Genomic DNA, 16,357 nt, shown 5'->3' on the forward strand with positions numbered 1-16,357 from the left:
GTGTGTACCACTGACAGTGGGACCCTTTGTGACACCATCCCCTTTGTAAGCACAGGTTTTCATCTGTCTGTAAACTGCAGAAACGGAGAAATTCTTCCTGCTTTTCCCTTCTCCCATTTTATGCTCTTTTGGGAAAGACATTTGGGAAGCAGGAATGGAACAGAGTTGGGTATTTTTGCTGAGAGGAGACTTTCTCATGGTAATGACAAAATCAAAATTGATAGGTTGGGTACAGTGTATTTTCTCCCAACTGCAGTGACATGTAGCTCCTGTGAATTTGCTAATCTAAAAAATCAAAAATTGCTTTCTCCAGAACTATGTTAGTGTTGCGATTTTTCTCTTTTCTCCATCGTAGAACTGTATTGTTCTGGAAAGACTCCTTAAAACAGTGAAATCAAAATTAATGTTCCGCCCGGAGCTGTGGTGCATGGCTATAATCCCAGCTCTCCAGGAAAGCCAGGGCTCCACAGAGAAACCCTGTCTCGGGTGATAAAACAAAACAAGAACAGAACAAAATTGATGTTTTTAGCTAGGTGTGGTGGCTCGTGCCTTCAGTCTTGGCAATGGTTCCAGGACAGCCAGGGCTGTGTGGGGCGATACTCTCTCAAAAAACAAAAATGGCTGATTCCCCACCCCGCCCTTTGGTGTTAGGTTATATTAGTAGCTTCAAGTTTAATGCTGTTAGGGGCATGTTAGCACACTCAGAAGACAGAGGCCAGCCAGCCTGCAAAGTGAGATCCTGTATCAGAAAGCTTTGTTTCACTAGGGTTTTTTAATGTAGCCCTAAACTCACAGAGGTCTGCCTACCTCTGTCTCCTGATGTCTGACAGAAAATAAGATTATTTTGAGTTATGGTTCAGTATCATATTTTTTCTTTTTGTTTTGAGACAAGGTTTCTCTGTGTTGCCCTGGCTGTCCTCAGAGACTAGCCTGCCACTGCCTCCTGAGTGTTGGCATTAAAGGCGTGTGCCACCACTGCCCACTTGAGTATCCTATTTAAGGGAGGGTAAAATCAAGCATGATTTTGAGTGTTTGTGTAGAGTGTTAAGATGAAGTGCTAATCATAGCTTGCCAGCAAACCTAACTCAAATCTGGTTGGCTGGTGGTGAATTTCTGGCTTTTCTGTGTCTCCTATAGGAGCTGGGGCCTGGTAAATTTTAGAAACTGAGCAGGGTTCATGTTGTCAGCCCTGGCTGGGCAAGGACCTCTTTCTTACTGTGTGTCAGTTTACCTCAAGGTGACAAACTGGCTTAGCCTACATTTAAGTAAGTTTTATGTGAGGTTGCTTCTAGCTGGTTAGGGTATGGTACTTAGTGTGTGGCTTTTGTTGTTTAGGTCTATTACAGAACTCAGAATTGGGGTGTGTTTGGTTCATGAGTATATTTTTAACTACTTTACTCCCAGCGCAGCTCTGGGGCAGCTTCATGGTTTGTCTTTAGAGTATTGGTAGGCGTGACACCCTCTCAGGGGTAAGATCACGGAGAGTTCATACCTAGTCTGTGCAGTCACTGTGTTCCACAGCAGTGCAGAGAAGGGGAGCTCAGAGCAGTGGCCTCTAGATTTGGGCCTTAAGCCATTGGTGTCTGTTAGTATCCGAGATATTTTTCATAAAGAGTGACAGATAAGTTTCCCAACTGATTGTCATGTGTATTTTAACTAAAAATAACTGTTCTGGTGACAGTCTTTTGAATTGTTTCTCTTTCTCTCATGGGTTGTTTATGTCATAACAATATACGTGTTCTTTTCTGGAGCTAACTTCACAAAGCTTTGTTTTACCCATACCAAAAGCGAAACATAAAGTAACATCTCTGCCCTTGGGTTAACCACTGAAAGTATGCTTTCTGGGGACTTGATTATAAATGGCATTGACTGAGAATAACTGCGATTCCTTGCTTTAGTGGGAGAAGGAGGAGAAGTCCGTCCCCACCACCTGCCAGAAGGCGACGATCTCCTTCTCCAGCTCCACCTCCTCCTCCCCCACCTCCTCCTCGGCGGCGCAGGTCTCCTACCCCACCACCACGACGAAGGTACTGTGTCCAATAGACTGATGGTAGATCTGGATCTTTATCGTGAAAGTTGTGTTGTATGGAGACATTTTATCTCTAATCGTAAAAGGTCACATATTAAATGTGAGCTCATTTATAGGACACGGGACTCTATAGAAAAAGAAAACAGGACTGGGCGTTGGTACACCTGTGTTTAATCCTAGCACTAGGGAGGCAGAGGCAGGGGAGTCTTTGAGTTCAAGGCCAGCCTGGTCTACAGGGTGAGTTCCAGGAGAGCCAGGGCTACACAAAGAAACTCTGTCTTGAAAAATGGGGTGTGTGGGGGGGAATAGCAGGAGTGTATTACTTATGCTCAACTCTTGAAAGGCTGAGGCAGGAGACTTGAGTTGGGAGGTCAACCTGCATCATAGAGCAGCAAACCCCGCTCAACAAACGGGAAAAGTAAACAGATGGGTGCCTGAGCTGAGAGGAGTTCGGATTGGCAGCCATGGGAGTGCTCTGACACCATCAATTGTGCGCACTGGCAGTTAACTATCTCCTGTGCATTTTGGATTCCTTGGTAATACTCCAACCAATTATGCAGAACCGCAGTCTGACTTACTACAAGTGCTAGCAGTGCCAAATCAAAGTGTATTCCATGAAGGGAGAGGTCAGAACTCTTAGGAAAATGTTAGTCACGTGCTATGTGTATCAGCACACACCCATAACCCCAGCTCTTAAGTGGTAGAATCAGAAAGATCAACACCAGTTTGGAGCCAGCCTGAATCATATCGTGAGTTCTTGTATACAACTGACATGCATGCATACATAGCTAGACTCTGTCTTAAAAGAACATTTATTTTGTGTGTATGAGAGAAAGAGAAAATGAGTCTGTGTGTCCTTTTTTGGAGGGAAGTATTGTTCTTGTTGAATACAATCTTTGTATGTAAACTAGATTGGTCTTGGATTTGGGCCTGTCTCAGATACCTCCCAAGTACTGGGATTACAAATTGGAGCCACTGTGCCTAGCCAGAGTTATTAAATAATTACTGAGCTCCACTCTACGACTTTGCCTGAGGATTGGCTTGTTGCAAACCCAGTTCTGAGCAGGAATTTATGTTGAAAGATCTAAGCACAAATGGTACAGTTTCCCTAAGTGCTGTATTACGTTAATTCCTGGCATAACAGGATTTTGTCACCTTTAAGAGAAAAGCCAGGGGCTGGAGAGATGGCTCAGAGGTTAAGAGCTCTGACTGCTCTGAACTCAGAGGTCCTGAGTTCAATTCCCAGCAACCACATGGTGGCTCACAACCATCTCTACCTTCTACTGCTGTCTTCTGGCATGCAGGTGTGCATACAGATAGAACACTCAAAATAAATAAATAAAATAAATAAGAGAGAGAGAGAGAGAGAAAAAAGCCAAATAGAACTTTTAGAAATATCTTTTCCTGGCAGTGAACTTGCACTAAGAAGTGGTCCTTTGAGACAGAAAGATGAACAGTCTGTGTTGAAATCTTTTTCAGTAAACTAGGGTGAGAGTTCAAAGGAGACAATACACTATCACATACAACTGTTTTTGGTGTATGTGCACTTTGTATATGAAAACCAGAAAATAGCATTGGATCCCTTGAACTTGAATTATGAACTGTGAGCTACCATGTGGGTGCTAGGCACCAAAGCCAGGTCCTCTGGAAGAGCAGCAAGTTAAGCCATCTTGCCAAGTGGTGATGGCCTTTAATTCTGGAATTTGGGAGACAGAGACAGTCGAGTCTCTGTGCGCTCAGCCGTGGTCTGCAGAGCAAGTTCCAGACAGCTAGGGCTAAACCAGAGGAACCCAGTCTCAAAAAAAAAAAACACCAAAGATTGTGTGTGCGCGCCATCTCTCCAGGGCCTGTCACATAGAACTCAATAAAGCAGATTTTTTCCAGTTGGCCATTGTTAACTGATTATTAGCTGGCAACAGCTGATGCTCACAGTTACAACAGCGTGAGGTTCTCATGTAACGGCGAATGGGTTCTCTTGAATAGGTCCAGAATCCACATAGAGGTGGGTGAAGAGAATTGGTTCCACACAGTGTCCAGCCTCAACATGCATGATGTGTGGGGGTGCACACATCCAGATAATAAGAAACGATTTGGTTTCTGGATTCTGTTCAGCTTGATGGTGTGTTTTTTTTTCCAGGACTCCTTCTCCTCCCCCACGCCGCCGCTCACCATCTCCAAGAAGATACTCTCCTCCCATCCAGAGGAGATACTCGCCTTCCCCACCTCCAAAGAGGAGAACCGCCTCACCCCCGCCTCCACCCAAGCGAAGGGTCTCACCATCACCACCACCAAAGCGCCGGCTCTCCCATTCCCCGCCTCCCAAACAAAGAAGCCCTCCTGTCACCAAGAGACGCTCGCCCTCCTTGTCTTCAAAGCATAGGAAAGGATCTTCCCCAGGCCGCTCCACCCGGGAGGCCCGCTCACCGCAACCAAACAAACGGCATTCACCCTCACCACGGCCACGGGCTCCTCAGACCTCAAGTCCTCCCCCTGTTCGAAGAGGAGCATCGGCCTCACCCCAAGGAAGGCAGTCCCCGTCTCCAAGTACTAGGCCTATTAGGAGAGTCTCCAGGACTCCGGAGCCTAAAAAGATAAAAAAGTAAAAATACTTAATGCTTTTTTGCTGGGAATACATAGCTGTATAATATGTAGAATCCCTTCTCTTACTGAACAGCTATAGACTAATAAGTAAGCGAATGGTGGAGCACACCTTTCTTTAATCCAAGCTCTGGGAGGCTGAGGGAGGCGGATCTCTGAGTTCAAGGCCTACAGAGCGAGTTTCAGGAGAGCCAGAGAGACACAGAGAAAGCCTGTCTTGAAAAACAGTAGCCGGGCAGGCAGACCTCTGTGAGTTTAAGGCCAGCCTGGTCTACAAAGGGAGTCTAGAACAACCAAAGCTACAGAGAGACCCTGTCTTAGAGAGAGAGAATGAGACATAAAAAGCAAGCTGTAGGTATTGTTCCCACATCCCCCCCTTTGGACCCAGCTCTCTGTAGCATAAATGCCAGAGGGCTTTACTTGGTTCTTAGCTTGAGAGATGCTTCCAAATCTGAGTCTAAAGTGAAATAACCTTTTTTCTCTTTATTGTTTTATGTAAATGGGTATGTGCTCTGCATACCTCTTCCGGGCAGTGTCACAGAGTCCAGAAGCAGGTGTCAGAGATGGCAGTTGTAGTTAATTATGAGTTGTATAGTTGCTGGGAAATGAACCCTGGTCCTTGGAAGAATAGCCAGTGCTCATAACCACTAAGCCATCTCTGCAGCCCCTGAAAAGCCTTGAAGACTGGCACAAAGCAGGCTTTAGGAAACTAAGGAACTGATGTCATTAGTGTCCTGTGGGATAAACCATTGGTGAAATGGTAGAGTGTTGTGGGACACGCATGACCCTGTAGAAGCCTTGTGCAACACAAAAGCTTGGAGTTGGTGCCTGTGAGTGTTCTTAGTGCTGTGTCTTTGCTTTCCCTCTGCGCAGGGCTGCCTCACCAGGCCCTCAGTCTGTGAGAAGGGTTTCGTCTTCCCCATCTGTCTCTGGATCTCCCGAGCCAGCGGCTAAAAAGCCTCCAGCACCTCCATCTCCTGCGCAGTCCCAGTCACCCTCCACAAACTGGTCACCTGCCCTACCAGCCAAAAAGGCTAAAAGTCCAACACCCAGCCCGTCTCCTGCCAGGGTATGTACCTACCTTGTTTTAGACATCTGTTGTAATTTGGTCACCTAGAGATGGCTGTGCATGCTTTCAATCCTCGCACTTGGGCCGCAGCAACATTAGGAGTTGGCCTCAGCCTTGGTCATGTGATTCTACCGCATAAAAATCAGTTAATGAATGAAATTTTAAAAATCAGAAATCTGAGAACCTAATTTGTGGCACACTCCTATAATGGTAGCATTTTGGATAAAGGGGCAGGTTGGTGTCTTAGTTCGAGGACAACCTGGGCTACATAACAAGTCCCAGACCCTGTCTGAAAAACAATTAAGTTACGAGTTAGAATCAGTTAAATTAATTTACAGAAGTTTAGTATAGAGGCAGTCTCTATTATGTGGTGACGCTGTTAAATAAAATTTTTTTTTTTCTTCAAGACAGGGTTTCGCTGTGTAGCCCTGGCTGTCTTATAACTCCTTCTGTAGACCAGGCTGCCCTTAAACTCAGATGCATCCACCTTTCTCTGCCTCCTGAGAGCTGGCATTAAAGGCCTGTGCCACCACCTACCCCCTACCAGTTATATAATCTTTGATTCTGTGATATGCAAGTGATTTATGTTCAATAGAAACGGTACTCTGAATTTGGGTTGGATCCTCTGTTTTAGGTTTTAAACATGAAAACTTGCTACTGATACTCAGTGATGGACATGAGCCAGTTGGCATTGTTACCGTGGCTTTGTATTAGGCCAGTGTGTGTTTGGAGTGTGCTGAAGTCAGTTTTACTAGGCTGTGGTTTCAGTAGAGTCAAAGAAGGTATCAAGTCAAAGGTTTGGGTATCTTACTTGCATGAGGATATAACTTCAGGGCTTGTGGAGATGCAGCCCTGTTGTAAATGGAACATCTGGCCTAATAAAATGGCTCAGTGGGTACAGGTACCTACCTTCAAGCCTGAAAACATGAGTTCAGTCCCTAGGACCCACATGGTAGAAAGAAAGGACCAACTCCCATAAATGGAACGTCTCTGTGCAGTGGAGTGAAACAGACCATTCCCACTCCTAAAATATGTGTGGTTCAGAGTTTGTCCTGGCATTTTTAGATTCGAGTTGGCACCGCGTGTAAAATTCTGTTATGTGTTAGCCAAGTTGTGAGAGGTTTATAATTGACCCTCATTTAATGCTCAGGAGATGGAAGGTAACTCATGGTTAGTGCATGACTCCAGCTCTTGATATCCCACTCATATCCTGAAGTTGGAAACCTGGCGTAAGGAAACTCTGTAAGTCAGAGGCTCTTTGCTCCTGATTTGTGGGAGGACCTTGGCTTTAGTGTGTCTCACCTCTCTGAGAATGCCTTCATTCCTGGCAGTTGTCTTGGCACTTCTGTGAACCATGGATTTGTCATTTCCTTGAGGAAATAAAACAGGATTTTAATCAGATCAATTACCTCACTGTTTCTCTCTGGGTTTTTAGAATTCTGATCAAGAAGGAGGTGGAAAGAAAAAGAAGAAGAAGAAGGACAAGAAACACAAAAAGGATAAGAAACACAAGAAGCACAAAAAACACAAGAAGGAGAAGGCTGTGGCTGTAGCCACTGCAGCTCCTGCAACCCCTGCAGCTGTTTCTGCTGTTGCAACCACCTCTGCACCTGAAGAGCCCGTGGCCGCACCAGAGCCCAGGAAGGTATTCACACCCCCTGCCTGCCTGCCTGCCCTCTGAGAAGTAGTTACTCTCTAGCAACTTCCTTTCTGTTAGACTGTCAAGTGCTGCTGTTCTGGAGACCAAGGAGAGGAGTAAAAATGATTCCCAAAAGCTTAATGCTGGGCTGTTTCCGACAGGCCTGGCGACAGGGCCTTTTGCTGTGCTTTGGGCATGTATGTTACCACGGAGCCACACCCCTAGACACACTAAATGTAACAAAAACCTCACATAATAGATTAAAAAAATGGGGAACAAGTAACTGATCACAGCAGGGTTGTGTGTGTGATCACCCATCAGTGTGCATGTGGAGGCCATTGGGTTTTTTTGTTTGTTTTGTTTCTGTGTGGTTTTTTTTTTGTTTGTTTTGTTTTGTTTTTCCCCATAATTTTTGTTGTACTTTGTTGCAGAGTTAATTTCTTAGGATCAGATGAACACAAGTTGTGAGTGTTGGGGCAAGCTGTTCTTGCCTGGAGCATACTATTTTAGATAGGCTGGCGGGCCACAGCTAGCCCGCCTCCTCAGCTTCAGGGGTTGCGGGTGTGCTGCTACCTGGGGAGCCAACCTCGGGTCTTCATAGTTTCATAGCAAGCAGAGGAATATGCTTAAGACCTGGATTTGATCCCCAGTTCCAGATAAACTGGGTATGTTGGTATGTGTGCTTGGGAGCTTTGAGGCAGAAAGATGAGAGCTCAGGGTCAGTCTTTGCTCTATAAAAGCCTAGGCTACAAAGCAACCATCTCAGAAGTCCTGGTTTATGGAGCCTTGGTTGGTTCCTCTGTGCACAGTTGTGCAGTTGTTGGAGTTTGGTTCATTCTCTGGACTAAGTCTCCCACTGTGTCTCAAGACTTAATATCTGCCCGGTTTGGGTTTGTTTTTCAGGAGACTGAAAGTGAGGCTGAAGACGACAACCTTGACGACTTAGAACGGCACCTGCGGGAGAAAGCCCTGCGGTCCATGCGGAAGGCTCAAGTGTCCCCACAGTCCTAGGGGACATGTTTGTTATGTTGTAAATTTTATTTGGTTTGTACTCAATTCAATTTCAAAATTGCTAAAATGTGTTTGAGCTTTAGACTATAACATTTGTTGTAATAATTGCTAGGTTGAAGTTCACCATGTTTTAAAAAGGGGGGCATGGATTTACATTACAGAGGTGTCCACGGTGTATTAGTGACATTCTTCCATTGACATTTAGAGTGAAATATTTTAAGCCAAAAAAAAATCTTTTTTTTTTTTTTTTTTTTTTAACAAAGGGGGTTTAAATATTGTTGGCATTCTTGTGGTTCGTTTAAAGGCCCCTGCCTCTCCCCGGAGTTTTTTTCCCCCTTTCTCTTGAATCTTAGCACCCATGTAAATTATTGCTTCCAACCTCGTATGGGTTTGTAAGCTTGCCCAGAAATGAGACCACTGTTGAAGAGCCACAAAAGTGTGAGTGAGTGTTTTAATGCTGCAGACACTCCTGATGCCTGTGGAGTCTGCTGACACGTCAGGATCCCAGCTCGAGAGAGTGGAGGTGCTGCTTGTGGCTGCTGGAGATTCTGTCCCTGACAAGTTCATAAGTTGATTTGGAATTCTGGGATTTCCTCCTCTTTGGGTTTCGTTTTGTTTCCTTCTCTCCCTTTTTTCTTTCTCTTTTATAAAGGCGATTCAATAGCCCCAGGAAGGACCCTTCAGTTAGATAAATTTGTCTCATGAAACTCCGTGGCTCCCATGCCTGTCTTTTCCTTCCTCTTCCAATCGGCACACCCTGAGGAGCTCTTGCATTTGGCAGCCTGGACTTGGACATAGTGTCTGGTTTCACTTGTTTTGTTTTATTTTATTTTTTAACTAAAGCTATATAAAGCTTGTGGATTAAACAGAACAGAATAAATTTCTAAATTTAAGAACATTGCCACTTACTTTTACTCACTCGCCTGGGTACTGCAGGATGACTTGACCTTCTTGCTAGAACTGGGTGTGCAGGGAAAATAAGCTATGAAGCAGGATTTTTCCTTTTTTTATTTTAATAATTAACTGCAAAGAGTGTTAGGAAAGAAAAGTGTTGTGTGTTCTTGGAACAGAAAAGCAGAGGAGGCCTATTCACCAGCAAAAGCAGAGGCTAGTTGGGGCAGAGAACAGTTTCAGTGCACTCGGGTGTGGGGGGTCTGGCGCACTCCCAGCAGGGGACTTGGAGGGCCTTGTGTGTGTGAAGGAAGGAAGTCCTGGACACCAGAAGTCTGTGCTGAGTATTTGGGCCCATGGGCAAATGTGATTGTACTTTCTGACAGTTGAAACAAAAATACAAAAAGTCCGTGTCTTATTTCCAGGAAAACTTTAGGGTGTTTTGTTATTCTTGGCTTTTAACCAAGAGACACCGATATTTTCGGGTGGTTGTGTCGCACCCTTTAATCATAGCACTGAGGAGGCAGAGGCAGGCGGATCTCTGCCAGCCTGGGCTACAGAGCGAGGTCCGGGACAGCCAGGGCTCCACAGAGCAACCCTGTAGTGATGAGCTGATTCTTCATGGGTGTGTGGGGTGGGCGGTGACGGAGAAAAGGCGCTCAATGGAAACAGCCACGAAGGGCTCCGGAACTGGGGACAGCGAGTTTCTCACTGTGCAGAGCTTTCCAGGTTCCATCATGTATGACACGGAAGAAATGGCGTCTAGGATCCTGACTCCAAGTAAACAACCCATGAATGCCAAGGGAGTATTTGCATCTGTTTATCCTTTCATTTGGAGCATTTATGACTGATCCCTGCCTACTCAAGAGTTTTCATTCTTCCTTTTGGCTGTTCTTCAAAGTTACTTTGTTTTACCCATCTGAAGCCAGACAAATAGCCCTTAGCTACACAGTGAGGTCAGTTGTTCAGAGGCTAACCCAAGTGCCATGACACTATCTCAGAGAGGAGCCAGGTGTGTTAGAGGAAACAGCAGGAGGGCCTTAGCTCTAGTTTCTGTAGCTGTTGGGTCAGCAAGAACAGCCAGGCAGCACTAACTGGACTCAATTAAAAAATAACTAAAAAGGGGAGGCAGGAGAGATGGCTCAGAGGTTAAAAGCACTGGCTACCCTTCCAAACATGCTGAGTTTTGAGTCCCAGCAACCACATGGTGGCTCACACCATTTATAGTGAGATCTGGTGCCCTCTTCTGGCATGCAGCTGCACATGCAGACAGAACATTGTATGAATAAATCTTTAGTAATAAAGGAAATGAAGAAGGTGGGAAGAGGAATGTTAGGGATGTCCAGAGCAGGGGATCTAGAGGTGGGTAGGGTCAAGATTTTTATTTTTACATATATGAAATTTTCAAAACTTAGAACTTTTTTTTTTTTTAAAGCGGTGCAGCCAGGCAATGGTGATTGACACATGCTTTTAATCCCAACACTCAGGGAGGCAGAGACAAGTATCTCTGTGACTTCAAGGCCAAACTGGCCTACAGCCTGGTCCAGGACAGCCAGGGCTACAGAGAAAAGCCCTGTCTTGGATATCCGAAAGAAAAAAGGAGAGGGTTGGGAAATGTAGCTCAGTTACAAAGTCCCGCGTTCAGTCCCAGCAGCATGTAAAGCAGGGGTGGTGGGTACCAGCCCGGCGTTTTGGTTGTGTGTGTGACTGGAAGTGCAGTGCCTGAGGTGGTCACAGGAAGGCACCCAATGGCTCTTGTGAAGCTGGAACCAAGCTGCTATGACCTTTCGAGCGTGGGTGCTGGGAACTGTCTTCTGCAAGAGGTGTATGGTCTTGACCTCTGAACCATCTCCATTGAGATTCTCCAGACAGGGTCTCCCTGTGTAGCCCCGGTTGGTTGACCTGGAACTCTCTTGAACATCAGGCTGGACTTAAACTCACAACAGATCCTCCTTTTTCTGCCTTTTGAGTGCTGGAAGAATTAACTGGTGTGCGCCACCACTCCTGCTACTCTTCACCCTATTTGAGTCAGGCTCTCCTATATCTCAGGCTGCTCGTGAGCTCCAGGGAATCTTAACTTCAGTGCCAAAGTGCTAACAGACCCATGCCCACCTTCTCCTGTGCTGGTGGTCTAATCAGGGCCTGTGCATGCTGTGAAACACTCGCAAACAGCAGCTACAAACTCTCTCCACCTCCCATTATTGTCATATTATCCCACCATGTAGCCCAGGCTGGCCTTGGTCTCAATCCTCCCTTGGGCTCTCAACCGTTAGGATTGTAGGCAAGTACCACTGAACCCAGCAACAGCATACATTTGATGGTGAAGACTCAGTTGCACAGTTACTTTGTTTAAGAATTTGCAAAAGCTAATAGATGAACCCGGTGCATACCAAACAACAAAAGAAGAGTGCGGCAAACACCAAGAGTCTGCTTATACCATGCAAAGTTAAAAAGAGTGGAAACGAGGCTGGAGATTCACAACTTTGAGGGCCTGAGTTCAGATCCCCTGGACCCATATACAGCTAAACATGCCAGCATGTGCTGTAATCCCAGTGCTGGGAGAGAAAAGGACCAAGGGAGTTTCTGGCCAGCCAAGCCAGCTAATTGCTGGTCTTCAGGTTAAGACATCACCCACAGGCCAGAAGAGGGCACTTGATCTCATTATAGATGGTTGGGAGCCACCATGTGGTTGTCAGGAATTGAACTCAGGCCCTCTGGAAAAGCAGTCAGTGTTGTTAACCTCTGAGCCGTCCCTCCAGCCCTTACTGAGGGATCTTGTCTCAAAGAGTAAGATTGTGTTGAGAGCCTGAGGAAGACACCTGGCCTCTGTGTAGGTGCACCTGGCTGCACTCAGACCACACAAAGCCCGGTAACAGTCCCCTGAACACGTCTCTTCAGCCATTACTATAAATAAAATGGTGATCATGGTGCCCGCCTCATAGGGCTTTGTGAAGATGGTGTGGGCAGGACCTATTGTGGCTGAGGCTCGTGCACGGGATGAAAATGTCTCAATGGAACTGTTTTGTAAACTGATGTAATAAAATTTGTGGGCTGGAGGGATGGCTCAGCAGTTAAGAGCACTCACTGCCCTTCCAGATGGACCTGGGTTCAATTCCCAGCACCCACAGGGCTGCTCACAACTGTTTGTAACCTCAGTTCCAGGGGATTTCACTCAGACATATGCAGGCAAAACATCAATGCAGATGAAGACTTTTTAAAAAGCATTAAAATGTATTCTTTAAAGTTGTACGATGGATTTGCACACAGAAGCAGGGGAATTACCAGCTTGAAACCAGCCTGGGCTACTACTTAACAAGACCCTGTTTCAAAATACAGAGTTGGAAATGTGCCTGTAATTCCAGCGCTCAGGAGGGGCCAGGGCATCTCTGAGTAGTGGGTTAGGACTGGTCTGCAGAGTTCCAGGACGGCCAGGCCTACACAAGGTGACCCTGTCTTGAAACCCCTATCCCCCAAAATAAAGTGTGGGGGGGCCACCTGTGAGGCAGAAGCAGGCAGGTCTGCGTGTTCAAAGCCAACCTGAGCTGCCAAGCAAGCTCCGAAGTCTTCATTCAAGATACAGTGATATTAATTAACCGGGCAGTTTGGATTTGCCGATGGAGTTTCTTAGCCAGTCCAGTACCAGCTATCACCCACTCCTCCTACCTCCATTAGGCTGGCACAGAGCCAAGAAAACTACAGTTAGAACCATGAGTTTTAAAGCATATGAAGTTCAAAAGTATCTCTTGATCAAGATGCATTACGCCCAAGCCATTTTTGTTACCATTGTTTTGTTTGCCAAGAACAAACTTAAGTGTTTATTCCTGTATTATATTATCCATGATTCAGGATTCAACAGGCTTTCTGCTGGACGTGGAAGCTTTTCTCTACAAAAAGTTGCTGAGGTGGCTTAGCAACAAGAAGTGGCTGGCAGACGGTTGGTGAAGGTGCAGGGCTAAGACAAGACTTCGAAGCCTGGCCGGGCATGATGGCGCACGCCTGTGGTCCCAGCACTCAGTGAGGCAGAGGCAGGAGGATTGCTGGGAGTTTAAGGCCAGCCTGGTCTACACAGCAAGTCCAGGACAGCCAAGGCTACACAGAACCCCTGTCTCAGAAAATGAAACTTTGAAGCCCGATTCGCTCAACTTTTTGGCATTGGTTGTATGACCTGAGGCATGATGTGGAGAACTGGGCCCTTTCCGTCGCTCAGTGCCATCTGCAGGCGTTGCCATGTGCAGTGGGTCTTCTGGAGCGTGCTTCCCAGGCAGAACTTGACAGCAGACTCCAAACTGTCTGTGACCTTTTCGGTGCAAGTTTGGCTTTGGGAAGTCCTTCAGAGCCAGTTGGTCCAACTAGTAAGCCGCTGGTTGCTGGTTGGCATACACCATCTTCCTTTACAATTTTTAAAAATCACTCGTGTGTGTTTGAGTGTGCGTGTGTGTAGGCACACGTGTGGAGCTCAGAGGACCACCCACAGGAGTCAGACCTCTTCCTACCATGTGAGTTGCGGGGAACCAGCTCAGGCATGGTGGCAGCCATCTTGCTAGCCATAAAATCCACGTCTCATTGCTCCTCAGAACCCAACTGAAGAAATTTTTGGTGGTGGGTAGAATTGAGATTGACGATTTTTTATTTTGTTTTTCAAAACGGTTTCTCTGTGTAGCCCTGGTTGTCCTGGACTTTGCAGACCAAGCTATCCTTGAACTTACAGAGATCTGCCTGCCTCCCCGAGTGCCTGAATTACAGGCGTGCGCCACCGTGTCCGGCTGATGGACAACTGTGAAGTTTCCGGTTAGCTTGCCAGGCACCCGCTTCTCCAGGTTTTTTCAGCTCTCCCGTTTGCTCCAAATGAGAAGAGCTTCCTCGGCACCTTCTCCCGAGGCCAAGTTGTTCTCCCCGGCTCTTTGCGAACTTCCATTTTAGGCCTCTCCTCGTCCTCAAGCCTGTCCACTCACTCGGAACCGTCACTGCCTGCCCTGGCAGCTCTTGGGCCAAGTGCGTTGCTGTTAGATGTTGTTTTGAAAGCCTCCCGTCCGGTGTGAGCACAGAAATTACTAGAGTCTGCCCTGACGTTTGGCATCATTTCCATGGTGTAACACAGACGGAAATCAAGCAGCGGGTCACGAACATAAACCGGACACTGTTAATACCCCAGCCATTCACTGAGAATGTGTTCCAGCCCAGTGGGAACGGGAGGCCAGCCTACTCTACACAGAAAGTCCCAGGCCATCCGGAGAAATATGCTGAGATCCTGTCTCAGAAAACAATGATTCCGCTATCAAATGGCAAATTTCAACTAAGCAAAAACCAAAAGCGGCGTCAGCCCGACAGGGACAGAGCCTTTTCCGTTCTCTGCCCTGGTCGCCGCTGTTCTCGGTTTCGCCCACTGGGTGGCGCCTAGCCCCTGCTCGGCCACCGAGCGAGCTAACCTACGCAGTCGGTCGTCTCCTGTGCTCCGTTAGTTTTCCTTTTGATCGTTATTATTTTTAGGCAGGGTCTCATGTTGCCCAGGCCGAGCTTGACCTTGCCGTGAATGAGCTTGCGGAGGATGACCTTGAACTCCGTCCCCGCCATTCAAGCGCTGCCTCCGCTCCCCCCAGCTCTTCCTTCCTTCCTCCTTTCCCTGCACGCTCACCCCGTGTTTGCCCTGGAAGCAGGAGGTCCTGCTCCACCGCTCAGTTCTCCCCGGGCTCCTGAACTCCTGCACGCCGCCCCTCACGGTGTCCAGCTCTCACCAGTCCTCTCCAGTCCACACCTCCATGCTGAGTGGATGTGGGCCCCGCCTGTCAGATCCAGAGCCCAGCCCTCCCTCTAAGCCCTGGTTCCAACCTACCTTAGGTGGCAGGAAACATCCTGTCTCTAAGTATTCTGCCATCTGTACCGCATGTCATGGCTGTGGTTTGCTTGCCGGCGTCTGCCTCACCTTCCTCACATCCTCAGACCTGGAGTCTCGGGAATTTGGGAGATGGTAGCCCAGCTTCAGCATGGGTTGGGGGGGTTGGGGAAGGAAGGCATCTCTTCTTCCTAAGTCACCAGAACCTGCGACTGAGAGAGGCCCCTGAAGAGGGCTGTGCGGAGGGGGGAGTGGCCTCATTTCTGCAGGGCTGCTGGGGGGGTTCCACACTCTCCAGGGACAGCTGGAGCCACCTGCAGTGCCTTCGGAGAGTAAAGTGGGGGCGGGGGGGGGGGCAAGCCTGGAATCTGCTATTGGCTCTCTGTGGGGGTGTGATTAAGACTTTCAGTTGAAGTCGCAGAGGCCAGGGACCGTTTCACAGGCTGCCTGTTGATTTTATTTAGTTATTTTGGGGTTTGTTTTGAGACAAGATTTCGCTATATAGTCTTGGCTGGCCTGAGCTTTAGTCCAGGTTAGCTTTGAACTCAGAAATCTGCGTGCCTTAGCCTATCTAAAGTGTGTTTGTGTGTGCGTGAGGGGGAGAGAGAAAGACACACATAGAGAGAGACAGAGATAAAGACAGAAAGAGAGAGAGAGAGAGGAGAAATTGATGTTTTGCTTGAGGCTGTATGAGTTTGTAACTCCTGTGCAGTGCCCTCAGAGGCCATTGGATCCCCGGGGCAGGAGTTAGAGATGGTTGCTGTGGTTGCTGGGGATTAAACCCCAGTCCTCAACTGTTGCTGTCAACCACTGAGCCATCTCACCAACCCCTACTGATGGTTTGTTTGTTTGTCTGTTTTGAGATAGGGTTTCACTGTGTCGTCTTGGCTGGACAGGAACTCAGTTCGTAAACAGGGCTGCCCTTAAACTCTCAGTTATCCTCAGGCCTCTGCCTCCAAGAACTGGGATTAAGTGTAGACGAGGCTGGTCTCAAACTCACATCCTTCTGCCTCTGCCTCCCCAGTGCTGGGATTAAAGATGTGCGCCACCATGCTGGGCCCCGGCTTGTCTGACTATAGCTCAGACTAGTCCCAAATGCACAGGGATCCCCCTGCCCCGGCCTCCCTGAGTGTTGAGATTACAAGCATGTGCGGCTTATGTGTTGATGGGATCTTGAACCCAGGGCTTCCTACTCGCTGAGCTGCCTTCCCAGCATCCAAGAAAAGACTTTAACGTAGATCTAACCACAGAGTTGGGGGGGAGAGGAAGAGGAGGGGGGTGTGCTGGGGA

General features: G+C 47.4%; 1 protein-coding gene and 1 long non-coding RNA gene across 9 annotated transcripts in view; one reads left to right on the forward strand and one right to left on the reverse strand.

Moving 5' to 3' along the window:
• Srrm1 (serine and arginine repetitive matrix 1) overlaps positions 1–9,242 on the forward strand; it is a 34,084-nt gene extending 24,842 nt beyond the window's left edge. For all 8 annotated transcript variants that reach the window (XM_021631501.2, XM_021631500.2, XM_060379316.1 and 5 more), the window contains 5 exons: positions 1,899–2,027; positions 4,167–4,628; positions 5,501–5,696; positions 7,132–7,341; positions 8,239–9,242. In XM_021631501.2, the coding sequence (XP_021487176.1) occupies positions 1,899–2,027; positions 4,167–4,628; positions 5,501–5,696; positions 7,132–7,341; positions 8,239–8,346 (1,105 nt within the window). In that variant the 3' untranslated portion in view covers positions 8,347–9,242. The remainder of the gene's footprint in view (positions 1–1,898; positions 2,028–4,166; positions 4,629–5,500; positions 5,697–7,131; positions 7,342–8,238) is intronic.
• Positions 5,708–15,280, reverse strand: LOC132652969 (uncharacterized). The gene is made up of 3 exons (XR_009590559.1): positions 15,068–15,280; positions 6,999–7,066; positions 5,708–5,824 (listed from the first exon to the last, which is right to left on the reverse strand). It is a non-coding gene; the product is annotated as an uncharacterized LOC132652969 (long non-coding RNA).
• Between the last annotated feature and the right edge of the window lie 1,077 nt (positions 15,281–16,357).

This window comes from Meriones unguiculatus, chromosome 3 (assembly GCF_030254825.1).
Source record: "Meriones unguiculatus strain TT.TT164.6M chromosome 3, Bangor_MerUng_6.1, whole genome shotgun sequence".
Classification (NCBI taxonomy): Eukaryota; Metazoa; Chordata; class Mammalia; order Rodentia; family Muridae; genus Meriones; species Meriones unguiculatus.